Source organism: Emys orbicularis, chromosome 9 (assembly GCF_028017835.1).
Source record: "Emys orbicularis isolate rEmyOrb1 chromosome 9, rEmyOrb1.hap1, whole genome shotgun sequence".
NCBI lineage: Eukaryota > Metazoa > Chordata > Testudines > Emydidae > Emys > Emys orbicularis.
The window spans coordinates 18,685,821-18,713,657 of NC_088691.1; the positions used below are offsets into that span (position 1 = coordinate 18,685,821).

General features: G+C 44.0%; 1 protein-coding gene across 5 annotated transcripts in view; it reads right to left on the bottom strand.

Annotated features, from left to right (window-relative positions):
- Positions 1-27,837, bottom strand: part of CHRDL1 (chordin like 1) — a 47,985-nt gene that overhangs the window by 8,102 nt on the left and 12,046 nt on the right. For 4 of the 5 annotated variants that reach the window (XM_065411125.1, XM_065411123.1, XM_065411122.1 and 1 more), the window contains exons 4-7: positions 8,950-9,095; positions 7,311-7,404; positions 3,829-3,896; positions 1,397-1,571 (exon numbers count right to left, since the gene is read on the bottom strand). In XM_065411125.1, coding sequence (XP_065267197.1) covers positions 1,397-1,571; positions 3,829-3,896; positions 7,311-7,404; positions 8,950-9,095 — 483 coding nt within the window. The remainder of the gene's footprint in view (positions 1-1,396; positions 1,572-3,828; positions 3,897-7,310; positions 7,405-8,949; positions 9,096-27,837) is intronic. The other variant, XM_065411126.1, reaches the window with a different exon arrangement.

The window sequence follows — 27,837 nt, forward strand, 5'->3', positions numbered from 1 at the left end:
CAAGTAGCTCTGTTGAAATGTATAGGAATTGGGTGCACTCAGCACCTTGCAGCATCATGCCCTTTTGCCAGGACATAAAATCTGCTGCCCCTTTTAAATTGGGGATTTGGTTATTCCCCCCACCCCTCTTTTTTTAGTATAATCCTTGAGGAACATGGCTTAGTCATGCTTCTATAAAGGTTTTCCATATGAGCTTGAGGTCCTAATGTTCCCATAATGTAATAAGTCCTGTAAGGCTCTCAGAGGCTTAAAGACATTATGTTATGTTACTGGAATGCCTCTAGCTCTCAGGGCTTTGTTTTACATATATCTTTGATATGAAGTATTGTATTGATCTCTGAAAAACAGAATAAAAGTTTAAGGGGGGGGGGGTGAAACTGCTGGCCTGAACACTAGATAACAGCTTTGTTCATCACAGATGTAAAGGGGGAAGTTCCTCTTCGCTCATAAGTGGGATATTTTCTACCAAGGAGATGGCTCAGTAAGTCTTGGCAGTAGCAAACCTAGTGGTAACATAGTAGGGCTTTGTAGCCTGAGATTTCTGAGGTAGCTTAAACACGTGCCACTTGCATTCACACGGGTTACTAAATAGGAGAAAGCATGAAGAAAATAACCAAAAGCAGACTTTTCCATTCTCTGGATGCTAGACCAATCGGTGTGTGAATTTTAGCAGCAGATCCAAAGGCATCAACAGTGGTGTCAGCTGCTCGCCTTCCTAGTCCCAACAGAATAATGTGGTCTTTATATAGTTTCATGTAATACAGATTCTCAAAGTGCTTTAGCAAGCAATGTGGTAGTGCCTATGCGTTGCCTATGCATGGGCAAGTGCAGCATCCTCTATGTGCTCAGACACAATTGCCCTCAGCCAAGATAACTCTCCTGATGTTATATATATATATCTTTGCTCTCTTACTGTACTTTTACTTTCTGACTTGCAGGGTTCAGTCATTTGCAAAGGGTCTCCCCCTTTATGTACTAAGAATTCAATATATGTTCCATTCTATGCATCCGAAGAAGCGGGTGTAGCCCACGAAAGCTTATGCTCAAATAAATGTGTTAGTCTCTAAGGTGCCACAAGTACTCCTGTATCAGAGGGGTAGCCGTGTTAGTCTGAATCTGTAAAAAGCAACAGAGGGTCCTGTGGCACCTTTAAGACTAACAGAAGTATTGGGAGCATAAGCTTTCGTGGGTAAGAACCTCACTTCTTCAGATGCATCTGAAGAAGTGAGGTTCTTACCCACAAAAGCTTATGCTCCCAATACTTCTGTTAGTCTTAAAGGTGCCACAGGACCCTCTGTTGCTTTTTACAAGTACTCCTGTTCCTTATAAGAATTCTTTGAGAGGTATAAATGGCTGAGACCCGACTCCAAGTAGTATTGTTAAAAGGACTTATTACCTCGTCCATGCTTATGCTTGTTGTTAATGACGATCTGTACTATAGTTCCTGAAGCTTGCTGGGGGTCAGGTAGGACTCCACGGTTACTCCTGCCACTGGAAAATCTTGGAACGTTGACCACCTGTCTAGTGGAGCTGGGGGACAGGTCGTAATGGGAGCGATGGTATGAATGTCTCTGTGTGGAGACAGAAGGAACAAGAATGTAAATGTTTCATTCAGTGAAGCAATTGGAGAGCTGAACTTTGTGTGTAAACTGTCTGCATTAAGGCTCCCTGTGCAGTCAATGTGAGTTTTGCCACTGATGTCAGTGAGGTGCTAAATCGCAAGATTCGCTTCTTCCTTGCTGGAAAGAGACTCATGCAGGTGCTTGAGATTAACCTGGGTTAAACTGTAGGTATTTGACCCCAGGCATTATAGCCTTCTGCATCCAAACTACTTTTTACAGCATCCCTGAATATGGACCAAGTATCGTGCAATATGTGTAATGATCAGATGCTGCCTACCCTCCTGCTTCTCACTTCACTGTAGAGCCAGAGTCACAGACACTCATAAGGCCAGAGTCAACCACTGTTGCTCAGGGTGAGCAGCACCTTGTTGGAATCTAGCTCTAAGTCCATCAGCTGGGAAACCTTGAGAGATCTGTAGGTGAAAATAGCCTATGCGGTGACTCTCTGTTTTTCAAAACAAAGCACCATGGTTATTTTGGGGGATTTTTTTCCAAAAATACCCAAAGGCAGGACTGAAGATTGTTTAACTTCCTTGGAAGATTACTATTTTATTTTGAGCAACCCTAAGACTTACCATAGACCACGGGCATGTATTTATTTTGTGCTCCAAATGCTTTAAAAATTCCATGTGCTCTCTCCAAATTTTGTTATAAAAATCAACACTATTATTGATGGTTAATCTTCACCCTGGAGGCAATCAAGCTGCACCATAGATTGATCTAGCCTCTGGAGTGAATTCATACACCTCAGGCACGATACCTGGAGAATAAGTGTTACTACTATTGAAAAGCAATGCTCACGTGGCAGACAAACCATTTATTCAGGTATGGTATACACAAGTATCTGATCCAAAGTCTGCAGGAGTCAATGGGGATCTTTCCATTAGCTTTGGATCAGGCCTTAGCTGCACACGTTTGCTCGGTAAAGGGCAAGAGAATAAGTAAAATCTCCGTAACAAGATCCAGAGACCACCTGGGTCAGTCACATGTGCGTCCTAGTGGCGATGCGCTCACAGGGCTACAGTCTCCTTTGCCCTGCACCTGCTGTGGTTATTTACAAGGTGGCTGCAATATGCTACTGTTCTAGTTGGGTGGTAGTCTGCGCTCATTCTGGAGCAGTGCAAGGTACTTGGCTAAACAAGGTGCAGAGCAATGAAGAGTCAGACCCATTCACTGGGTCTATCTTCTTATAATGTGGCATTTTGTCCTACTGTTGTAACTATTGAATACTGGCAGATATCATAGTATCCAAACAGCTACAGCATATGACATACGACCTATATATTGCTAAGTATTTACTTGGTATTAGCAATGATGAATTTTCCAACATTCGTACTGCTCTACAGGCAGGGTCCCTGGCTGTTGCTGAGTCAGGGGCCACAGAAATGGATATAGAATTTTTGTCTGGCAACAAAATACACTGTGAACCACAGAAAATAAACAACGTTCCCCCTTCCTCTGGTGCTAGCTTTTTTTTTTTTTTAACAAAGGACACTGGATTTTTTTCTAACAATCATTGTGGGAGATGTTAGACATCAGCTGATCACGGGCTGCCATCTCAACAGTCCATGAACCACAAATGATTCTAGAAGGAAAAGTAGAATATTATAGTGAATGAGGAGGAGAAGGGATAGCAAAGTGGGAAAGAGGGATTATGGAAAAAGCAGGCGTGACAAATCACTACCTAGGAAATGGAAAACAAAGTATCCTTTTTGTAAGAGATGCCCATTCTGCCCTCATGAGCCCTAATTGCTCACTCTGTAGTGCCCTCGGCTCCCTAGCAGCACCTTTTAGCTCATGAGAGCTGACATGTGAAGCGCACTATATTGGTTTCAGAGCATCCTGTGTAAGTTTCTGTCTAGGGGGCCGGGAGAGGGGGCTCCAATCTATCACAAGAGAATTTTTCTCTGTCATTTCTTCAAGATCATCAGATTTTCAGCTGGGTACAAAGAGCTAAAGGCAAACAGAGGAAGATACAATGGAAAAAGGTATTGTCACTACTATGAATTTTTCTGCCAGGTATTCCCATGCCAAGGCAGAACTGGTGAAGAGTTAGAGTAATCATCCCTTTTATGTGTGTGTGTGTGTGTGTGTGTGTGTGTGTGTGTGTGTGTGTGTGTGTGTGTGTGTGTGTGTGTGTGTGTGTGTGTGTGTGTGAATGGCTCGACAGGAAAACAGGTTTTCTGATTACACAGGGCACACTTACAGCTTCTCTGTTGGCAGGTTGCCGGAAGATATCCCCATCAGAATGTTCCCATGATAATTCTCCATCTCCTGTGTGTGAAGTAAAATAAACAGTTATGGGAGTAATTGTGCAATGCCTTAGAAATGCCTATGAGAATTCTGCACAGCCGAATGAGACCAAAGACTGAGGTAGAGCTGTAGTGAGGTCACATCTTACTAAGACCCCATTACTTTTACAAAACATATGTATTATTTGTATCACAGAAGCTGCCATTCTGGGCAAAAAATCCATCATGGAACAAAAAGACAGCCCCTGAGTACAATCTATGAGACATTTTCCTAGTCTGCTATGAAGTATTAGCCTCAGTCGATATTAAACTACACTTATCATATAAAGAATGAAGTACATTTTTGTGTTGCATTGTCCTTAAGGGTTGTTTCCCCCTTTTTGCTTACTGTCGAGTTCACACACTGAGTTACCAAATTTTATTTCCCAAATATTATTCTGAACCAATGAGTTTCTTTTTTAAAAAATTCAACACTCTGCCATTTTTTATTTAAAAAATAAATGCAAGAGCCACTCTGAGTGCATTACTCCCTGGACACACAGGCAGGAGGGAGCCAGGTGCGGTAACATATATCAGGCTATATGAGAAACAGAACTAGTAGGACTGGCTCTAATGTCAGCCAGTAGATTCCTGTACCTTGGCCAACCATCATGAACTGTACAGCTCTGCTGTTGACGTAGACCAGTGGTTTTCAACCTGTGGTCCGTGGACACCTGGGGGCCAGCAGACTAAGATTTCCAAAGGGGTCCACACCCCCATTTGAAGATTTTTAGGGGGTCTGCAAACGAGAAAAAGCTGAAAACCACTGATGTAGACAAACAGCCAGGAGAAGGAGTACAGGTAGGTAGCCCTGTCCTCAGGATAGGGCTCATATCACTTAGGATGCTCATAACAAAGAAGTAAACACTAGAAGGAAATGTTGACTTGTGTGTTAAATGAATGTTTGTGGAATCAGAGATATTAGCTGAGGCCAGGAGCTCTGGAAACTCCCTAGAAGTGGGGTGGGGGCACCGGCACCCAAACCTTGGCCCCACCCCCCTGTTCTGCCTCTTCCTCCTGAGGCCCCACCCACTGCCTGCTCCTCTCCACCCCTTCCCTCCCATTGCTCACCCTTAAGGCAGGTCAAAATGGGAAAGCATAGACCTCCTACTTTTAAAAGTGATGGGGCCATGGCCCCCTCACCCTCGCTGTTCTGGTGCCCCTGGCTGAGGCACTTGCCATTTGTGCATTGTGATGTAGGAGGAATTAAAATGCTTTAGAGAAGCAACTAGAGGAACTTCAGAGCAAGGCTTTGGCCCCTCAAAACCCAACACCATGATCTGGGGGAATTTAGAAATGTAACAAAAAAATCTCAGCTTCCATTTAAGTCTTTGTAAAGACAGCTTTAGAAATTTTATTGTTTAAAGACATGTAAGGATGACTTACAGGAATGGGGCGGGAGGGTTATCTACTGGGGAGATAGATTTGGAGTTGAACACCCCCAAACGTTGGTGTTTAGATCTGTCTTTTATTAAATGTGTTATGTAATGTAAGCTTCATAATGGCCCCACATTTGCACCACAGAACTCCAGGGTAGCAGCATGTGCCCCCAAATCAGGAGCTGGACTTTTTGGCTTGGAGCCATCTCTAGTCAGTAGGAAAAGGACTAATTTGAAAATGCAGAGGGCTTCGAAGTGTTCCGTTCATAAGTTACTAATATTCTTTGTCCTTCCAGGGAGTAGAAATTAACTAACAGATCCCTCTCCCTGAGGCTGTGCTCATATATCTTCATGCAAACGAATTGCTCAGACTTGTGCTTCATAAGAATCGCAGGGGAAGGATAAATCAGCATGTGCCAGATTGAAAAGGACAAGGGTAGTTAGAAAGGAAATGTTACTTTTAAGAAAGTATTATAAATAATGAAGCATTTTAAAAACCACCATACAAACGCAGAGTCTTTTCAAAGGCCATTGCAGGCTCTGAATCTCCTTTACTGCATAACCTGTCTTGCCTAATGCCTCCTACATCTTGCCCTGAATTTCCTACTTCTGATTAGCTTTTTTCTCTTTAGTGACTGTCCTCTCCTGTTTTAGGTGGCTGACTTTTCCAACATAATCCTAGTGCACTGTGTAACTAAGGCATGATGCTTTGTGCTTTGAAACTCAGTTTGATTTTTTTGTAATTATAACTGGTCAGTTCCAAAGACAAGTCACCATATAAAGTAAAATTATGTGCTACCATCCCAGGAAACTAAAAATAGCTATCAGGGAACGGAGACCAGGAACCAGATGATTAGCTAATGTTTATTTTATTGCACACTCAACACATTGAATGTTAAATGGTAATCTGCTAGATCGCCTGCCATGAGACAGGGACCATCACCTTTGCCTGTCTGAGTGCAGAAAGCTTCAAATCCAAGTTGCCTAATAAAATGTTTCTATGTTTAGTGGGTAAAAATATAAGAAGCAGCAGCAGCAGCATGGCCTACTGGGTAGGGGACTGGACTGGACTGGAACTCTGGAAACCTGGATTCTGTGCCTGAGTTATCCCTGGCTGACCTGCTGTGTTCACCAGTCTGTGTCTGTTTCCCCTCCCCCTCTTCTTGGCTGTATAGATTGTAAGCAGTATCTGTCTCTCACTATATGTTGGTGCAGTGTCTAGTACTATAGGCACAAATGAACTACAAATAATATAAATGCGCCTTAATTTTCCAAGTAACAGTACTGAGCTCTAAGGGTCAGATATTTAGATATGTAGACCCCTAAGAACACAGATAGGCACTTTGAAAATCCCACTAGGTGCCTAACTCCCATTGATTTCAATAGGAGTTAGGCACCTAGGCACTTCTGAAAATCCCACTAAGTGATAATTTGCATCTTTAGGCAGCTATTTACCTTTAAAAATCTGGTCCATATGCTTAGATATTCCAGTGGTGGGTGACACAGAAGCCCCAATATAAATATATAGGTAAGATACAATTATAAAGAAGACCTCACCTGCAAAATTTGGAGGCCCAGATTTAGGATTTTGACCTTCTCCAGAATTAAGTTCTCTGTGTGTACGTGAGGGCTGCTTTGGGATCTAACACAGACTTGCTAATACAATACCAGAGATACCTGAATGTAGATTGGCACTTAATTTACTTGGGGGAATCGATCGTCTCCTAAGAACTGTTTCTTTTTATGATGAGAGCAAGTCTGGGCACTTGCAGGATATATACATATTTCAAAGCTCATCTACTGGAGAGGTGGAAGATATTTTAATACTTTGCATCCTTGTTTCAACTCATTATCGTAACGTTGCTTCTGCTGTATTAATTGCTTGTTTCAATTTCGGAAAACAAAACAAAAAATGATACATCTGCTGAACTACAATGTTTAATCTCCAAACTCCCTCTGCAATGGGTGAATGTGCATGCTTGCAGACAGTATCCTTTTGCTTACATAGCGGATTTTACCTCTGCAAACTGGGCAGCAGGACTCCGGAACAGAAACTGGGAAAGAGCATGTTAATTTAGGGCAAGTCTTCAGGCCACAATACACGTTCCCTTCCTGCCATTAAAAACAAAGACAATTAAGAAATGATTTCTGCATTGATTCATATGGTACTATGCATTTACATTTTGGGCTTATGCTCACTACCAGGGAGATCCATGCTGCCGCAATCGATGCAGCGGGTGTCGATTTAGCAGGGCTAGTGAAGACCCGCTAAATCAACACCTGAGCTCTTTCCTGTCAACTCCAGTACTCCACCTTTCAGAGAAGAGTAAGGTAAGTCGACGGGAGAGCGCCTCCTGTCGATGCAGCGTGGTGTAGACACCGCAGTAAGTCGACCTAAGCTATGTCGACTCCGGCTACATTATTCACGTAGCTGGAGTAGCGTAACTTAGGTCGACGTACCCCAGTAGTGAAGACAAGCCCTTATACAGATTTGAATCTGGCTCTGTACATTTACATATGTGCCACTCTAGTATCTAGAAACAGGATATTGCACGGAAGAGTATTCCTTAATTGTCTTTCTAAAAACACAAAACATTAACAAAACAGGCACATTTCCTGAGCACTATATTCTGTACAATAACATACCAGGAGACTCAATCCACAAGAGAGGTATGAAATGAAATAATGGAGATATCCTATCTCCTAGAACTGGAAGGGACCTTGAAAGGTCGAGTCCAGCCCCCTGCCTTCACTAGCAGAACCAAGTACTGATTTTGCCCCAGATCCCTAAGTGGCCCCCTCAAGGATTGAACTCACAACCCTGGGTTTAGCAGGCCAATGCTGAAACCACTGAGCTATCCCTCCCCTATATAGGTACAACACGGGCATTGTCATGTGGCAAGCTCCCAACTCACTGCCCCACCACTGAGTTTCAGCCTTGACCTGGAGGGACTGCACTGAGCAGTGACCCAGTAGTGTAATCTCCAAGTCCATTCAGTACTTGACCTGTTGGGCCAGACAGCTACCGAGATGGTTCCTTAATGCAAAATTTGCTGGTGACTTGATCAAATGAAGGTCCAAATGTGGCCAATGTTTGTCCAGGAAGAGGTGGATAGACTGAACCTATTTCAATTCACAGAGTGGCTCTGAACAGCCACTGGAGGGTGACAACTACTGGTCACTGCAATTTGAATTGATGATCTAGTGGGTTAAAGTTCTCTGGCCCATTGTCAATCCCATGAGCCATCCAGTTCCCACTTGTAGGAATCTTTATTGAATTTAGAATAATTCTGGCCTCTTTTAGAGAGCCAGTGTTGAACTTTCCATAGTCCGGTTGACATAAAACTATATATACTCCAAGTAGCAATATTCTACCAGCCACCTAACTACTTTAAGTGTGTGGAGTGTGGGGTCAGATACAGAGTGTTCACAACAGGGTAAATTTCGTCTACTGTGTTTGGAGTAGGAGGCAGAATGGCATTTACCTGGTGCTGCATATTGGCTCTGAGTATGCTTTTATATGTCACTGTTCACTACTGACTTTCAGCCTCCACTGCCCAGGTACTACTGTACATTAGTTAAAGTTCAATAGGCTGGTCTCCTAGCAAAGAGAATCTAGCAAAGCATACAGCAGGGTTCAATGAAATTCTTACTTACTGAGCAGCTGCACTGAGCACACTGGTTGGGTTGTCTATTCTGAAAAAGCCCTTCTGCCACAAACATTTCCCCATGGTGGTAGGTGGTGCCATTGTATTCACACGATTTCCCAGTGACTTTACTGCTTATGGAGAAAAGTGAATCCTCTGGAACAAAAAACCATTTCATTAAAAAAATACTTCACAAGTTGCTCAATCATGGGTGTAGACAATTGGGGGCTTTGGGGGGCTAAATTGCATTAATAAATAAAAGGAACACTGAGTTTGGAAGCTTGTTTATGACTTTATTGAAAGTGGGCAAATTTAGTCATGGTACAAAACTACTCATTACGGCAATATTAAACAGCTATTTTATTTTTTTTAACTTTAGAACCCCAGATTTAAAAAAAAAAAAAGCTGTCTCTGTCCCTGTTAGTCTTCGCAGATCTATAGTCAAAATGCAATAGCAGCATTGATAGCATGATTTCAGACTGCTACAGTACTTCTACTGAAGGAGGTGTGTGTCGGCTTTGCTAATCACACTGTAGTGTTTGCCAGCTAGTGGGACGGGTGGCCATGGTTAGGAACTGACTTAGCACAGGTTATGTTGTATGTAAGGTTTCTCTAGAGCGGGCTAAATATCTAATTCTTCGGTTCATTGGCAATTAAAAAAATAGCATCTTCAAGTTGACCCAAAAGGAAACTTAGAGGAAAAGTTAGGGGGTGGGGGGTGTCTATTTCAAGTCAAATGAAATGTTTCATTTTACCTAAAACAAAACTTTTTTTATTTCAATTTTGAGGATTTTTAATAGTTTTTAACAATAAAGTTGAAAGAAATTTCAAAACAAAGACATTTTGAATTGAAACATTTTGTTTCAAATGTTTTGACTTTTTTGGAATTGTTGTTTAGCTTTTTTCAATCACAACAACTTGTGAAATGTTTCAGTCAATCCAAATCTGCATTTTTTTGGGTGAAAACATGTTTTGAACAAAGAAATCACCCAGCCCCGGTTTCTCCTTTCGTGAGAACCAATATTTTTTGCATTGTGGTAGTGCCGAGGAGCTCCAGGCATGGACCAGCACCCCATTGTGTTAGGTTCTGTACAAACACAGAACAAAGAGACAGGTCCTGCCCCGAAGAGTTTACAATCTTAGCATATGAATCCACATTAGCAAGGAAGTATAAAGAACTATGTTAGCAACTTGTGGTATAGCTTACCTTCACCTGATCGCCTCTACATGAGGCAATAACACTGCTCTAATGCTGCTGCAAAATCATGTTGTCTACCCTGTGCAATGAGGGCATGGTAGAACTCGGTTACCAGCAAATATGCCCAAACATAGTTGTACCTTGGAAGTCTCTGTTTCCAGTGGCTTCCATGCTTGCCTTTTTTCCTAGCATTGGCCAAGGCTGTCAAAGTGACACATTTCATCTGAACTAAATGTGCATAATTTTGTTAAAGCTGATGTTTGGTTGCCTGCAAATTATTTTCAAATATTCAAATTAACCCATTAAATTTGCATACAACATCACATACAGAGCTGCCCAGAACTTGGCAGCCATGATCCAGTTCTGGGCCCTGCTGCCTCAACTCAGCAGAACTATTGGCCAGGTTTTCTTCTATGGCTTGGCTTCTGTGTCAACCCCAACCCCAGCTCTAGTGAAAACAGCTTAGGGGCTGCTCTAACTAATGCCTGTTGACAAAATTCCCAAAGAGGTTGTCGTCCGGCTTGTGAATAGCTGGAGTGTGGCATGGTCAGGCTATGATCGAAGTATTCCTGATGGGACTCCCTCATCTCAGAGGAACCCTCATCTGGGGAGCCGTGGGCGGTTTCTGCTTGCGTTGTGCTGCCCGAGTGGAGTGGGGCTGCGACTCTGGCACTATACATTTACATTTGTCACTCTAGCATCCAGACATGGGCACAGGCATTTTTAAGCAGTAGCTCCCTAGAAATAACAGGGCAGTGATTGTTCTCTGGAGCCAGAGAATCACTTCAGATTTCAAGGAATGCAGCTGACATTTCACTTGGTGGGTTTGGGGTTTCACATCGGAGAAACCTGAGCTGCAACATCATGGTTTGCTGTAGCATTTTAGTATCTGCCAGATTGTTTCATATAAAAACCTCTCCAAAATTAGTATGTCATCAAAGAATGTAGGTTTTTTTTAGCTGAGCACTCAACCAAAGGAGCAAGAGTTTGTAGACTACAGGCAATGGATTTAAACTGATATTTAGAGCCCTCCATAAAAGAGTTTGTTTTGGTATGCTGGCACCATTGCATATTAATAATCTTTTCAACATGGGGGAAATTAGTAAATGTCAAATAGAAATGTACTGTGTGCACAAACCTCAACAATTTTAAGGTCTGATGTGTTAGTGCAGGACCTACGGCTATGACAAAGGGAATTGGAGGAGGAGAAGCTATGTAAGCCAAAGCACTAGAGGATTTAGTGCTCTTAAATGACCCTTTGTACGTCATGTACACTGAGTATCTTTTTAGGAGATGTGTTTACTATTTGCATTTCCACTCTGTGAAAGGCCACAGCTTGCAGTTATTTCAGCTCCACAAATGGCCCCCTGTGATAATGTAAAAATAAAAGGGAAATGCATGGATACTAGATCCCATGCAAACCTCCAATCTTTCTCTTCACTGATCTTTCAACGTACTCAAGTTTTATGTCCTTGACGTGCTTTATGATGGACGACATGTATGGTTATGTGGAAACTTCTCTTGGTCAGCAATATTCAACAGTCCAGGAGCAGAATTTTCATGTGTCCATATTCTGGTACCTATTGTTAATATACTTCAGACATGAAAGGTAAATCAGTCTCTTGATTGTAAGTCTGAAAGAGAAGAGTCTCTTCCAAAACCGGCTGCTGCTAGAAGTACTGTCTTGGTGGCTGCTGATCAGCACTGGCTTCTATTCCTATTCTGGGAGATGCTGTTGCTTCCAGCTACTTGTACCATCTTGGGCCAGTGTAGGAGCATTTACAATATCTAGAGCCAAGAACTAAAACTCAATTTCCTACTATAAGAGAGAGAACTGCAAGTGTAGAAAATCACCAGGTTCTATACATGTCCAGAGTACAGAAAGGGGGACCCTGCTTAAAAAAAAAATGGAAAACAAGATCTGAGTTCTCAATCACTAGCTTGCTAAGATACTGTAAGGAAGGCAAGAAACAACTAAAACCTTAAAGTTTGAAAGGCTAGTGGCCTCTTTTAGAGGGCTATATATGCCTCTGGCAGAAGGGACCCTCTGAGATATAGGAGAGATGTCACTAAAAAGTGGGTGTCAAACATAAGGGAAAATGTAGAATGGGGGAAGCCTATTACCATACAGTCCACTGTACCTTTAAAAATGTTTATATTTGAAACTTTCATACAGAGTCACATCTTACATTGTAAATAACACAAAGCTATGACAAAACCCATGCTGATCCAGGAGATGTGGCACTTTGATTGTTGCTGTGTGGATTAATTTTTTAATGTGTATTCTGGAGTAGCTCTCTCTAATTAGACATAATCCTTGAAATTCATAAGAATAATCACTCAAGCCAAAATTCGGTGTTGTCTCGTGGTACATCGATACCAGACAAACCACAGCCAGCAGGACTGCAGTGCAGAAAAGGCTACTGGGGACTCTGCCTTCTCCAAAAAGTTGTGCAGGGATAGCTCCAGGGGCCCTCTGCAATTGACCTCATGGTGCGCATAAAAATGTAGCTAAAGGCTTCTGAGGGATGGATCCACATATTTGTAGCACACGCAGCTTTCTATGGGGAATGAATGGTCCACATGCTTCTGACCTGTGCACTACTGCTCTGGCATGTAGCACTCCATGCTCTTGTAACATCACCGGAATTTGCAAGAGCTGGCCCCGATCAAGATACAAGCCATGTGTTCATGCTGCCTCTGCAGCATATTGCTGTGTCCATTTGGGAAGTTGTTTTCTGGGCACCTGCCCATAGTCTGCAGCTTGCAAAGACCAATGCATGCACGAGCTCCCTGTAACTTTTTCAGAGTGAGAAAGAGTGTTGGATGCAGTGAATAAATTTTACTGCAGACAACTTATATCCCGTAAGTAACATTGTTAAATAAAATCACCATCACACCTCAAAACATTGAGTTATGGTCACTAATTATGGTTTTTGGGAGGTGGAAGGGAAGACTTTCTTTGTAAGAGTTTCTTCTTCTGGAAGAAGATTCTCTTGCATGCGGGTCTATAGAACTATTGTGGAGTCCCTGCAGTGTCTCAGGACAGCAGCAGGTGGAGGAAATCATTCTGTAACTGACAAACCTGCAACTGCATTGCCTCACTAGTGAGTCTAGAGACCGAAGTGAAGACTGACTGTCTACACTGGCAGAGTTACATCACCGGGAGTTACAGCGCCGCTCAGAGAGCGCTGAAGGGAAACTACTGTTGTGTGTTCACACTGTCAGCTGCCTGTGCAATAGCATGTTCACACTTGCAGCAGCAGTATTTGGAGTGGTGCACTCTGGGCAGCTATCCCACAGAGCATCTCTTCCTCTTCTGCCGCTAAGAGTTGTGGGAAGGCGGAGAGGGTCATGGGGCATCCTGGGTCCTGTCCCAATGCCTCGTGATGCATTGCTTTGCATCCCAGCAATCCCTGTGCTTCCATCCGCATTTGGCGCCATCTTTCAACGGTTTGTGTACTGTGCACTCTGCCTCTTTGGTCTGCAGGAATGGATCCTGCACTGTTGACCAATATGCTGCTCACTCTCACTAACACATCATGAGTGGCAGTGGAGTTACTCCTTAAACTACAAAGGCAAGAGGAGTTTGACATTGATCTCGCCATGCGTAGTAGCTACGACATGAGATTGCTTGTGGCATTCACGGAGGTGCTGACCACAGTGGAACACCGCTTTTGGGCTTTGGAAACAAGCACTGAGTGGTGGGATCACATTGTCATGCACGTCTGGGATGACGAGCAGTGGCTGTGGAACTTTCAGATGAAGAAAATCACATTCATGGGACTGTGTAATGAGCTCACCCCAGCTCTGCAGCGCAAGGATATGAGAATGAGGGTGGCCCTGTCATTGGAGAAGCGCGTGGTGATTGCACTGTGGAAGCTGGCTATTCCAGACTGCTACCGATTGATCACTAACCAGTTCAGAGTGGGAAAGTTGACCGTTGGATGCGTGTTGACGGAAGTGTGTAGGGTCATTAATCGTATCATGTTCCGAAAGACCATGACTCTGGGCAATGTGTGTGACATTGTGGATGGCTTTGCACAAATGGGCTTCCCTAACTGCGGAGGGGCGATAGATGGCACGCATATTCCAATTCTGGCACCAGACCACACAGCCACCGAGTACATTAATCGGAAGGGGTATTTTTCTATAGTTCTCCAGGTGCCTGTGGATCACTGTGGGCATTTCATGGACATTAACACAGGCGGGTCCGGAAAGGTGCATGACGCATGCATCTTTCAGCAGACTGGCCTGTTCAGGAAGCTGCAAGCAGAGACTTTCTTCCTGGACCAGAAGATCACCATAGGGGAAGTCGAAATGCCCATTGTGATCTTGGGAGACCCTGCCTACCCCTTAATGCCGTGGCTCATGAAGCCATACAGGGGGAACCTTGACAGCAGCAAGGAGCGGTTCAATAACAGGCTGAGCAAGTGCAGAATGACTGAGTGTGCTTTTGGCCATTTAAGGGCCCGCTGGCACTGCCTATATGGGAGGCTGGACCTGGTCGATGACAATATTCCTATGCTTATAGCCACGTGCTGTACACTCCATAATATTTGTGAAGGGAAGGGTGAAAGCACTCAGGGCTGGACTGCTGAGGCTTAGTGCCTGGAGGCTGAATTTGAGCAGCCAGAGACCAGGGCTATTAGAGGGGTGCAGCGCAGGGCCATAAGGATCAGGGATGCCTTGAGGCAGCAATTTGAAGCTGAAAGCCAATGATATTTGTTGCTGTGCTCGGGAGTGCAGTGCTTGTAATGCTAGGAGGTGATTGTGATTGGTGCAGATGATGCACTGTGAAGGTTTGAGAAAATTGCCTGTTGCTTTGCAGGGTTCTGTTTGCTTTCAATTAATAGAATAAAGATTGCTTTCAAACCAAAACAATTCTTTTATTAAAAAACAACAACCGGTGGAGAGAGACAAACAAAAAAACACATCAGCATAGTGGGGGATGGGGGAAGGGAGGGTCTCAGGAGGAGGTGGGGTCCCAGGACGGTTTAAAGATTTGTGTATGTCCAGGTATCATATGCAACCTTGTCCTCTAGAGTACAGTGCAGTGGGTATTGTTCTTCAGCAGGGCTAAACTGCAGAGAGACGGGTGTTGAGTGCAGAGGGTACTGGGAGTCCACAGGGCTGGACTGTGATGGGGCAGGAGTGGAATGTAGCGGGTACAGACTGGAGCCAGGAGGTTGAAAAGAGTGTGTTGGTGATGTCTGGGGATTGCGACAGCGGCTGCAGGGGAGGGCGGGTGAGAAGCTGCTCGGTTTGCAGTGCTAGTAGTGCCTGGAGCTCGTCTGCTTGGCGCTCCATAACCTTTAAGAGCTGCTCCGTGGCTTTGTTCTGGTGTGTCGCGTTCTCCTTTCAGTCCCTCTTCTCGCTGTCCCACCACTCCTTCAATTCTTGTTTTTTGGCCGCGGAGTGCATCATGACATCACGCAGAAAGTCCTCCTTAGTTTTTTGTGGCTGCTTTCTAATTCTGCGCAGCCGTTCAGCCAGCGATAACAAAGAGGGAGGCCGGGCTCCCAAGGTCATATCTGTGAAGCCAAAATGCAACATTTTACAGAAGCAGTATTGTTTGCAACACACAGACCACTCATTCAGTGATTTAAAACACAGCCACTATTCACATACCTGTCACTAACTGGCTGACCCCAGGCAAGCACACATGAGCCAGCAGACCTCCAAAATGGTGAGTAACCACAGGGGCAGGGGAAATCAGTGTTCCAGGACCGTACTGTACACTGGGCGCGTGGCTCTTGGGGAGAGCCAGCACTGGGGGGGGGGGGGGGGGGCTTATAATCATTACTGTCCCCACATTTTCCACAGGCTGTGTTCATTATGGAAGATATCTCGCTGCTGAGGGTGAGCAGGGAATCAAGGGAGGGTCTTCTCCACGACTGCAGCTTCTGCCCTGGTCCTTATGCGGCTTGCCTGTGTGCAGCAATGGTCCCCACCCCCCCAGTGACGGCAGAATGGCATGGGAAAGTTACCTTTAATGGGGCAAGAAACAAAGCTGTTCTGCCAAAGAACTGGCAGCAGTGGATTGCCCAGTATCTCTATGAAAGTTTCGTGGAGATCTCTCAGGCAGATTCCTGTGAAGTGAGGGAGTCAATCAACATTCTGTTCCACCGCTCAGACTAGGCACGTGGTGGTACACACACTATACAGACACAAGCCTGTTTTCTGCAACCCTCCTGCCCCCAACAACTCGCTTCAGCGTTTCCCCAAATCAAAGCTACTTACCAGGGGCCTCCTCTCCTGTTTGTGCTTCACCAAGCTCCGACCACTGTGACTGGCTAGCCTCCTCCGGGGTAGAGAAGAGCTCCTGGCTGCATGCATCTGTGACCTCCGAGTCGTCCTCTGCCTCTGGGTCCCCCTCCACATCCTCGTCCAAGGTTTCCTCCTTCTGGCTCGGTCCACTCTCGACTGGCACGCGAGCCACCGAATATAGCATCCAGCTCTTTGTAGAACCGGCAGCTTGTGGGCACAGCACCGGAGCGGCGGTTTGCCTCCTGCGCCTTGTAGTAGGTGTTCTGCAGCTCCTTCACTTTGACCCTGCACTGCAGTGTCCCCCAGTCATGGCCCCTTTCTGTCATGCATCGTGAAATCTGTCCGTAGGTATCATAGTTCCTATGGCTGGAGCGCAGCTGGGACTGGACAGTCTCCTCTCCCCAAATGCTGATGAGGTCCAGCAGCTCGGCATTGCTCCAAGCGGGGGATCGCCTGGTGCGTGGTGCAGGCATGGTCACCTAGAAAGATGCGCTAAGACCACTGAATGCATCACCGAGCAAACAAGAAGGGGACGTTCAAAATTCCCAAGGAATTTAAGGAGTGGGGCTCATGGTTGGTCACCTGAGGGCAAAGCAGTAGAGTTCAAACTGATGACCAGAGAGGCAAGAACAGGTATTGTGGGACACCTCCTGGAGGTGCTGTAGCTCCGGCGCAGAAAGCTGTACGCCTTTCGTTGGGGTGCTTTTTTTACAGCGCTGCAACTGCGCAGTTTCTGTGCACTAAGTGGCTTGGCGTGTGTACACCTTGGGAGTTACAGCACAGAAACTTGCCAGTTTAGACAAGGCCTGAGAAGCAACAATAGCTGCCTTTGCATCTGGAGGAAAGTAGGGAGGTGAGAGGAGAGAGAGGGACCCAGCATTCAAACAGGAAGCTAACACTGCATCTAATTCTGATCCGGACCACATTTTCCAATGCCACGGGCTTGGCTTTCATCTGAAAACCAATCCACAGTCAATGCTGTTTCCAGGCTAATTAAAATGAGTAGATGTCTCTGACTGATGCACAAAAGTATGGAAGGGCAAGGCAAAGTGGGGACAGAAGAGAAGGTTGTGAAGTGATGGGATGATGGACCTCTCTCTGGACCAGCTCAAGACTGCAGCTCCAGCTTGGTTCCTCTAATCTCCATTCTCGGCTCAGAATTAAGACTTCTGTTAATTCCATACTGCTCCGCATGAGACTCTTTCCTGTCTATTAGAGATGAAGCAAAGAGGACAAGAAGCTGAATGAGATCATCAGGAACACATTTAGTGACTACGTGGGATGGGCCTCTCCACTCAGCACAAAACCAGCGTGGACATAGTGGTATCTTGGTATCCAGTCTTAATAGTACTTCAGTTGGGAATTGAATTATTTGCCCCAGGAAGATCTTAACATTGTCTAGAGCCTGTGCCTTGTCCAATTCTCTGGTGCAACTGCAAGTGCATGAATACGCTCTCTTCTCCAAATGGAGCCATCAGATATACTGCTCAGCCATACATCCCAGTTCCTTCAGTAGATCAATTCATACATCTGAATTTCTCCTTAGATCAACCAAAGAAGTTAGGCCTGTAACAGAGAAGCCATAACACACTCTCCTTCATGTGCCTATGAAAGCCCGTGAGGATTTATGACATAGGGTGAAGTCCTCCCCTGCTTTGAGGGCTTAAGTGGTTCATAAGTCTTGTGCTGACCATAGAGGGGAGAATATGACCTTATGTCTGTGGCTCTGATCATGCATGTGCTTATCTTTTAGCATGAGTAGTCCTATTGACTTCAATAGGACTAGTTAGATGCTTGAGATTATGCTTGGGAATGAGGAGTTGCAGTACCGGGGCCTACATTGCTATGACTGCAACGAAAGACATACAATTGAATGTTGGAGACTGCATGTGAGAGTGTGTTCCGCCACAAAAACAGCATCTGCCTAAAATTGTAAGGAGGCTTTGTTTATACTGTATGTCTATATATAACTTCTGTCTGGTACAATTTCTTTCTCTCCCTCTTTCCTCTTGTGTGATTGCCTTTCGGCGAGTAAAACGTGCCTTCTCAATTTTTTTCTGTGTGCCTAATTAGAGGACTTCAGATTCCTTCCTGATATCCTATTCTCCTGCAGAATGTGAACTTAGAGTGATTATGGCTAATTTTAGTAAGTGCCAGTTTGTGTTTTGGAAGAACTTGGCATGAATGTCGATATCAGCATGTGTCATTCCATACCTCAGTTGAGATGTGTGAGAATTGGATTAGATTAATTAGCCGCAGATATACAGTACTGCATATAGCCCATATCTGTGAACCCTGTTTCCTAATAAGGATTGCTCTCACAGCTTTGCATGGCATTTAATGGTGTTGGATATCTTTGTAGTAATTAGTTGCTTATGGAAAATATCAGGTAAATCATCTGTATAAATCCTCTTAATGAAATGGGTTCATTCTGAATCCTCCTTTGTCAGCCCCCATAGTATCAGGGCAGGGGAAGTGAAGCATGGAGGGTAATGTGTTTTGTAGCATCAATGGAAAGGAGGTGTCTTTGTTCGTAGGCTTGACAGCCATCCTCTAAGGGTCCAGTCCTATATTAGTGAAGTGAATGTGCAATGCATGGTTTTGCCTGTGACTTCAGTGGTATCAGGATCCAGCCCTTAATTAGCAATATTACCAATATCTATCTGTTGGTAATTGCGTTAGTATTAGATAATGCCAAGAGGATAAGATGTGTGACCAGGCTTAACTATCTTAATATGGAAATAAATTTACCTTGAAAACTGATTTGAAGGCTGCATCTACCTATAGCACTCTCGAGTTCAGAAATAGGTGACAGAGTGCACTGCCATATCAAAATGTTCTGTTGGCTTCAAATATTCTCTCTCTTTTTTTTTTTAAAGGAGAAAATTCAACTTCCACTAAAATAAACGAATTCACAAATATCAATGTTCTCCTTCTGCAAACGTTGACTTTCAGTCAGTACTAATCTAGGTGGCATGTTGTACACTGGCATGAAATCCTGGCTCATTGAAGTGAAGCAAAACTCCCTTTGACTTCAATGGGGCCAACATTTCACCCTAGATTCGTATCCTAACTACAATATGGTTTGTTAAAATCCATGTAAAGGAATGAAACCATTGATCTGTATTAGGGAAGGGCACCCAAGTTCTGCATAAATTCGAATCCAACATCATGGGTGTGACAGTTCAACCTGATTGGATTCATATGACACTGTGAAAACCTAAGGTGAAAAACAAATACACTTCCACTTATACAAGCAAAGGTAACCTAAGAAAGGTGGAGCTCCCACTCCGTGTGAAAAGAAAGGGGACAGTGCATTATGACTGTTCCTGGGATCATGTAGAAGACACTGCTTGCAGTGCTCCATAGTTATTTAGCTGTGGCGCAGTGGGCTGGTAATTATCTGCAGCATGCTCCCGTGCACAGCTTGTGGCAGGGGCGGCTCCAGGCACCAGTGCAGCAAGTGCGTGCCTGGGCGTGGGGGGCGGCCCGCCGGTTGCCGTGAGGGCGGCAGTCAGGCTGCCTTCGGCGGCATGCCTGTGGGAGGTCCGCCGGTCCCGCGGTTTCGGCGGCAGTTTGGCGGCGGGTACGCCGAAGCTGCGGGACCGGCGGACCTCCCACAGGCATGCCGCCGAAGGCTGCCTGACTGCCGTGCTTGGGGCAGCAAAATACATAGAGCCACCCCTGGCTTGTGGATTTTCACCAAGAAATCCCATTGGAAATTATGACTAGTTTAAAATTCCCTCTGCAGGTAGCTGGCCTAGTGACCCTGTGCCCACCCCCTCCCCTGCAGCCCCAAAATAGGGCGTGCGCCCGGAGGAAAGGATGTTTGGCTCTTACTCTTGCTATTTCCAACTGATGGAACAGCCCCTGGGGAACCTGGTCGGCCATGTGTAGGGTCAGGCAGGCCTGAGGCTGCTCTAACTTACACCATGGCCTGAATTAGCCACCAGTCAGCCAAAGAATCAGAGTGCCGAAAAGGGGCATATAGCCCTTTGCCCCCTGCACCCTTAGAGTCTGTGCTGCAAGCAGCTTGATCAGACCTGGGATAGGGCCCTATGCCAGGAAGAGTCTTAATCTCAGTACTAGTGTTATTCCAAATGAAGGATATTAAAAATTAGAATCCAATCAGAAACTCTCCAATTTCAGACGCTACCCCATACTGTCCATAAGCCAATAAAATATGATAACCATGGATCAGAAACAGCCTATTCAATATCAGTGACACATTTGTAATGGAAGAATAAATAAGTGCTGAGAATTTGATCCATACAAATCCAAAACACAGCTGCAGGAGATTTAAAGAGATGAAGGTAGCATCTTGCAGCAAGAGATTTATGGGACTTGCTACAAGAGTTGATAGACAAGGCGGACCTGATTTTGATCTGTTATATAGGTGTAAATCTGGAGTGACTATTGCCTTCTTTCCTGAGATGAGAATCTAACCAGGAGTGGATCAGTTCTGGCTTTATTTATACTGTAGACTATCAATATATTGGTGCCCCTCCTAGCCTTGGGAGCTGTTTGTTCAACCTAAAATTTTATTTTAAAAAACATCTTATGCTTTTTGTTATTAAAAAAAACTCACATGTTTATATGGGAAATAGATCAAATAAATAATAGTTTGTGTGTATATATCAAGGCATTTTACTACAAGAGAGAGGGTTAAATTCTGCTTTCATCTCTCCTCTAATAGCCCCACTGACTACAAGGAACAATGAGATCAGTAGGGTTGCAAGAATGTGTCTGAGAGCAGAATTTGTACTTAGGGACCCAATTCAATTCATCATTGTCTTTTGGGCTCTTTATACCTGCAGGGCTGGTGCAAAGTGGCTATATAGCAGTTATAAGCGCTCCATTAGCTGGCCCCCATGCCTGCTCCAGGTGCTGCTTCTCTCTTTCCTTGCTCTGGCACCCACACCAGATCAGGGATGAAAATGCCCTTACGTATATACACCCTGCACCCTCTGTTTTTACAGGCATTACTTTTAGGGCCAGCGGCTGCAATTCTCACTCACACAGATGCCACACTTAAACCTGAGTATAGGTTGTAGAAGACTTTGCTCAATTGTCTAGCATCTGCAGTCTCACTTCCATTTGTAGAGCTGCCTTCCTTCACCCAAGATGGGATCCAGATCTCAGTCCAGAAGCTCAAAGTCTGGGAAGGCGCCAGAAACCCCTGAGTTTCTGGAGACAGATGAGGGTATTGTTGTACCATGGCTGCATAGGTTCCTCCAGAGCAGCTGGCAAATTAGTATTATCCCTGATGACTGGAAGAAAGGAGTCATTCTGCCTCTGTTCAAAACAGGCGATAAAGCTGAAGGTGGCAACTATGTGTTACACGGTTGTCTCCCTTGGAAAGTCTTTGCTTCATGTTAACGTCTAGAATCCATGATGCCCTTCATGGAAAAGGCCAGGATATTCAGTGCAGCTTTAGACCTAATCATTTCACTGTCGACCACCTGACCTTTACTTTTGAAGCAGCTTTTGGAGAAGACGGCTGAATTTAATAAGCCGTGTGAGGCATTTATTATAGCCTTCCATCAGGTCCGTGATTCAGTGCATCAAGCAATTTTGTGGGATCTGATGAGGTGACCGGGCATCCCTGGGAAGACAGTGTCATTGACAGAAGAGCTCTATAATGGAATGGAAAGCTGTGTTTGAGTCAATGGCAGATACACATCGTGTTTTTCTGTCTCCACAGGACTCTGCTGTATCATGGCCCCATGGTTGTTCAATATTGTCATTGATTAGTTGATAAGCTGTCAGAGGTATTGAGATGACACCATTCTGCTCTGAGATCTCAAATATGCCAATGACATTGTCTTGTTAGCGCAGTTTGGTGAATTGCTGCAGCTGATGGCCAATCTGGTGGGGCAAGAAGCAGCACACGTTGGTCTGGTTATTAATCTGGGATGAAACAAAGTCCCTGGCCATTAGCATCAAGTAGCCTCCAATTCCAGATTACAACCAGCTCAATATTAATCTGTCCAGATGGGACATCAAGCAGGTGGCAGCTGTCAATATTTGGGCATGAGAGTGCTGGAGGATGCGCGAAAGATGTGGATACTTGTATAGCAACAACTGCTGCCATGTTTTGGAGACATTGTGACATCAAGCTTGTCACAAAGCTGTGGTTCTAGCAAAACACCATTATACTAATGCTATTGTATGGCAGTGAAAGATGGGCATTTAGGAAGGCTGAAGAACACCGCATTGACATTTTTGGTTCTTGTTGTCTTCGTCAAAGCTGAACCCAGCAATGGCTCTCATCGGCCCTGGTTTGGTTTGGGGGCTTTTTCGGCGTGGACATGTTGTTAGAATGGAAGTCCAACAAATTCCGAACCATATATACCAGGAATGGTGCTATACAACCAGCAGTCACGTGGTCTCCAAAAGCTTTGGTGGCGCATTCAAGATAGCTAGTGATAGACAAACTGAATATCAAGCCAGAGCACCTTAAGGACCAATCTGCAATGAGGCCATGTCCCTTTGGGATTTACCATGATGATTATGATGACAGATTGTAGAACTTGGCTCAGAGAAATTATACAGACTTTCTAAGCACTCAGGACTCTGCATTTGCTCAGTTGCATTTGCTGATTCTCTAGCACTATCACCATCACTTCTACTCATGCTTAAAGGTGTTTCTGGGAGGGGAAAAATAGGGCCACATTCTGGCCACCCTGACATGCATGGCTATGTCCTTATCCCTCTTCATGGAGAGGAGCTGGTGCTAAGGACAATGCAAGCCGTGCCTTTTCTGGCGTGTGCTAAGGCTGCCACCAAACAACCCCCTTCGGTGCCCAGGGAGTGGGTCTTCTGTGCTCCTCTCTCACAATGGCACAATGCTTCTCACCACCGCTCGCTCAGCTGGTGCACCTTCCAATCCTGCAACTAATACAGCATTGGGTCTGGATGACTGAACTGAGCCCAAAGAATAGGAAAAAGCACCATCATCTTTCAGTACGTGATTCTCTCCTGAGCACTATTTTATTAGACAAGACTGAGGCTAACCTCATCAGCTAGTGGGAGAACAAATGTGTTCACACCACGATGTCATAAAGGATAACTGATGCTCCTGTTTTATCTGACTGCAGAGGTGTTAACAGATGGTCCCTTAGAATATGTGCTAACTACTTATGCTAAATAATCTATTCCACCTTGCATTTAGCTCAGAGTTCCTTTCCCAGACCCAAAGAAGAGCTCTGTGTGGCTTGAAAGCTTGTCTCTCTTACCATCTTTGTTGGTCCAATAAAAGATATCACCTCACCCACCTTGTCACACATGTTCTATAGTTGTTTAGCATCAGAGCTAAATCCTGCTTCACCCTCTATGGGATCATAGGAACCAGAGCTGGAGAAGACTAACTATGTTTCATTAGCACAATGTATCTTCTAATGATTTACACAGTTTAGGTTGTGATAGGAGGCCTGTGGGGGATTTTTGCATAGGGTAACAGAGCAAATTGATTTTTCTCTCTCTAAAACTTCCTTTGCTTAATTTCATCTCTTTCCTCCTACTTATAGCCCTTGGTACTATTAGGTTCACAGCATACACACAGAAGTTACATAAAAACTGTCAGGCTGGAAGTTTGCAGTGTAACACTACTTTATTTCTTAGAATTCAGAAAAATAGCACACAAGAACCTGAAAACACACACAAAGAAACAGGTGCTCCCTAAAACCAAGAGCCGCAACTCACTCCATCTTACTATAGACTGGCTGTCTTCAGACTGATGCTCCCAGACACTTCACTACAGAGACCCATAGCCTGCAAGCCGGACCAGGAAACATCCCACTCTTAACATGATAGCCTGCAATTCCAACACAGTCCTCAGTACACCACAGGGATCCAAAGTCCATTTAACTTAGTGATTTCATCTTCTGAATCATTCTTCTGTTTTATTCATTAGCATTTCTGGGTGGTGGTGCATATTAACTGCATCCCTTTTTCACAGGGACCTTATCTAAATTCAGTGGGAGTCTATCCAGTCCATATGCAGATAGCCTTTTCCTGTTGTTCATGTATCACAATTTAATTTTATATAAATCTGAAATATAAATAATGTGGTTCAGGGTCTGGGTTTTTTTAAAAAGCAATTTAATTGTCTTGCTTTTGAGGAGTGGTTGAGGGTGACAATAAATTTCAATTGAAAAGCTATCCACTATCAAACAACTGTGAACACAAGTACTAACAGAATCCATACGAGCAGCTCTGAGATGCAGGTGTCAAAGATATTAAATCACAAAACACCTTATATTAAAGTAACTTCAATGACTAGGCTAAACTCAGAAAGAACAAGGCAATTCAAAAATGAGGGGAACATTTGGTCTTTAATACAGCCGGCCCGTAGCATGTGTAAGATCACCCACCTCTTGAAGGGACCAGCAATGCTTTACCTAGGCAGTATGAGTTTCCATACTGAGCTGAGTTAAGGATGCTCTTTCAGTCTAAATGCTCAAGGATTTATTTTTAACTTTCTTGGGTTAAAGTCAGACTCTGTGTTATTTTAATAGATTTTTGTGAGGTTTAATTTCCTGTATTTTCTTTTATGGTGGCATAAAAAATAGCCCAACAAAAGTCTGAGGGGAACTATTAAAAAAAAAGCTTTCTCTGTAGCTACATTTTAGTTCATGCTCTAAGGCTGAACCTCCCACTTCTTCCAGGGTGGGGGAAGGATGGCAGGCCCTGAGGTGTGAATCTAAGGGAGAGTGTAACCAGGCTGGCCAACTCCTGGGTGCCCCCTCGTATCCTAGGGTCACTGCCTCCGTTTCCCTTTTTGTACTGTTCAAATAAATCTTCACTTCAGGCTTTTTCTTGGCCACAATATCCCTCCTTGGGGACTGGGTTTATTAATCTAAAAATAAACAGCAAATAAAACTCAGAATCCCCAAACAAAATCCATTCCTATGTCCCCACAACCCAAGGTTTCTCTTCTTCCTCCCAGGCCTTCCTCCCTGAGGTCTTTGCAAGCTCTTTCCTGCAGATGTCTCTGCCTAGGTAATTCACTTGGTCTCAGGGTTTTCCCTACCAGAGTCTTTCCTCAGTCTCTGCCACAGCCTTCCCATCATTGCAGGCACCTGCTGCCCTCGATAGGGAACTACCTGATACATCCTAGGTGTGCCTCATTCTGTAATCAGGGTTGACTAGCCCTGTTACAGAAGGCAAGTTGTCAAATGCTGACTGGGACCTTCGCTTAGCAAGGTCTCCTTAATAATGAGTCCCCTATTTGTTTGCCACTTGTGCCTTCCATATTTTAAGTCTTCCCTTTGGCCTGATGGGAGAAGCTAGAAGAAACTTCCCCAGTTTCATCTTGTGGCATTTTTATTTCCCTATGCTGGCTAGTCCCCATGTAGGGGAGAATTGGGCTTAATGGCAGGTGGGTGGTGGTGGGCAGTTTTCATTTTGTTCTAGCCATTAGGAATAGCTTCCAAACTGCAGGTGACATTCCATTTCTTTTGCTTCACAAAGACTAAATGTCTCAAAGACTAAATTTTAATATGGCCTGTGGCTGAATCCTACTTTGTAGCTGTGGTGCCTTCTGCTGATTGTATTGTGAGACATCAGTGAGAAGGCACTATATCAATATTATTTTCTACTGAATATGACCACACTGAGGGCAGGTCTACACTACAGGGTTAAATCAACCTAAGTTATGCAACTCCAGCAATGTGAATAACATAGCTGGAGTTGACGTAGCTTAGGTCAACTTATTGTAGTGTCTACACCGCACTGGGTCAACGGGAGAAACCCTTATGCTTCTCATTCCGGTGGAGTACTGGAATCAACGGGACAGCGATCTGCGGTCAATTTAGCAGGTCTTCACTAAACCCACTAAATCGACCCCCGGTGGATAGATTGCCGCAGTGTCAATCCACGGTAAGTGCAGACAGTCTAATTACATGGGAGATATAAGAACTCCTAGTGATAAAGTTCTTTTAGAATTGAGTATATTTTGCTCTTCATGTTGGTGAGTTAAACATGAAAAACTCATTACTAGCAGGAGATACGCATGGACCACAGTGCAAATTGCAGGTCTAGATGTAGACTGCCACCCAGACTGGGGTTGTTTGGATCTGGGGTTTCAAAAGCAAGCCATGAATTTTGGATCCAAATCCAAATTCCCACAAAGTTCTCGGTGCTTGGATCCATGTTACTGATTCAGGTTTGTTTCTTCATAGAGAAGATCCTGTATTCTTTGATGTGTTGTTCATAAAGAATTTGGTACAGAGTATTTTTCTTCTAGTCCACTTGAAATCTTCAAGGAGCTAAGGAGTTGAGATTTATTCCTACTACAATTTCATACAGTGCATTGTCAGTCAACAAAGGTACATTCTATATGGGAGAAACCAACCACTCTTGTACCAACAGTGTCACTTTGATGGTAGGTCAGCTGCACATCCTTTCCTATTACTACTTCCTGTTTTTTTTCTCTCTTTCTTCCTAACCTCTCTATTTAGGCCTGACCTTGTTCCCATTAAAGTTAATTAAAACTCTCCTTGACTTCAATAGGATCTAGGCCCCTAATTTGTTTTCCCCTCAATTTAGATTTCAATGTCCCTCAGGTAAGTCATTTACCCTTGAAAGTGGTGTTCTAATCTAGTGACTCTCAAACTTTTTATACTGTAACTCCCTGAATCTATTCTTCCCAGACAGGATATAACTGGGCCCCTCCCATTTAACAGTATGGGAGGTGCAGAGTGTTGGTGGCTCCTGAAAGCTTTTCATGACCAGCAGGTCGAGAATCCCTCTTCTAATCCAATGCAACATGCACTGTAATATACACATGTCCCTATATTTATACATAATATGCAAGTCAATGAGAGGTGAGAGCTCTCAGCAGTTTGCAGGATTGAATCTGTATAGTTAAGTGACATTCTAATATGACTACATATGACTGTTGCAAGAAACCTCTTATTGTGTTGGGTTATGTATTTGTATACCACTGCCTTGCATTTTGCTGTTACAGCTATTTCAATATCTGAATAAAAAATTAAATGAGAAAAGAAACAGATTGAATTCGATACATGCTGAAAAATTATAACACCACAGGAGCCTGAACATAAATGTGTTACTAATCATGAAAGTTCCTGGAAGCCAGTGTGTGTATCTGGGCAGTAAGCTTAAAAAATGATGGAGCCAGATGGGCCGATTCATATGACAATATGTTGGCTTACCCAGCAAAACATATCTGAAGATGAAAGCAGCAAGTGGAATATGGAAACCCTATCTAAAATAGTGAAGTGTACATTTTTACTCCTATTGTAAATTTGCAACACCTCGTATTCAAATATTCACTTTATCATCTTAAACCTTATTTTGAATGCTCCATATTGGAATGACTCAGGCACATTACTCAATTAAAAAATTTATAGTTTATATTTTAAATTAGTTACATTTATAAATTTTGTTGTCCATAGTAATGTC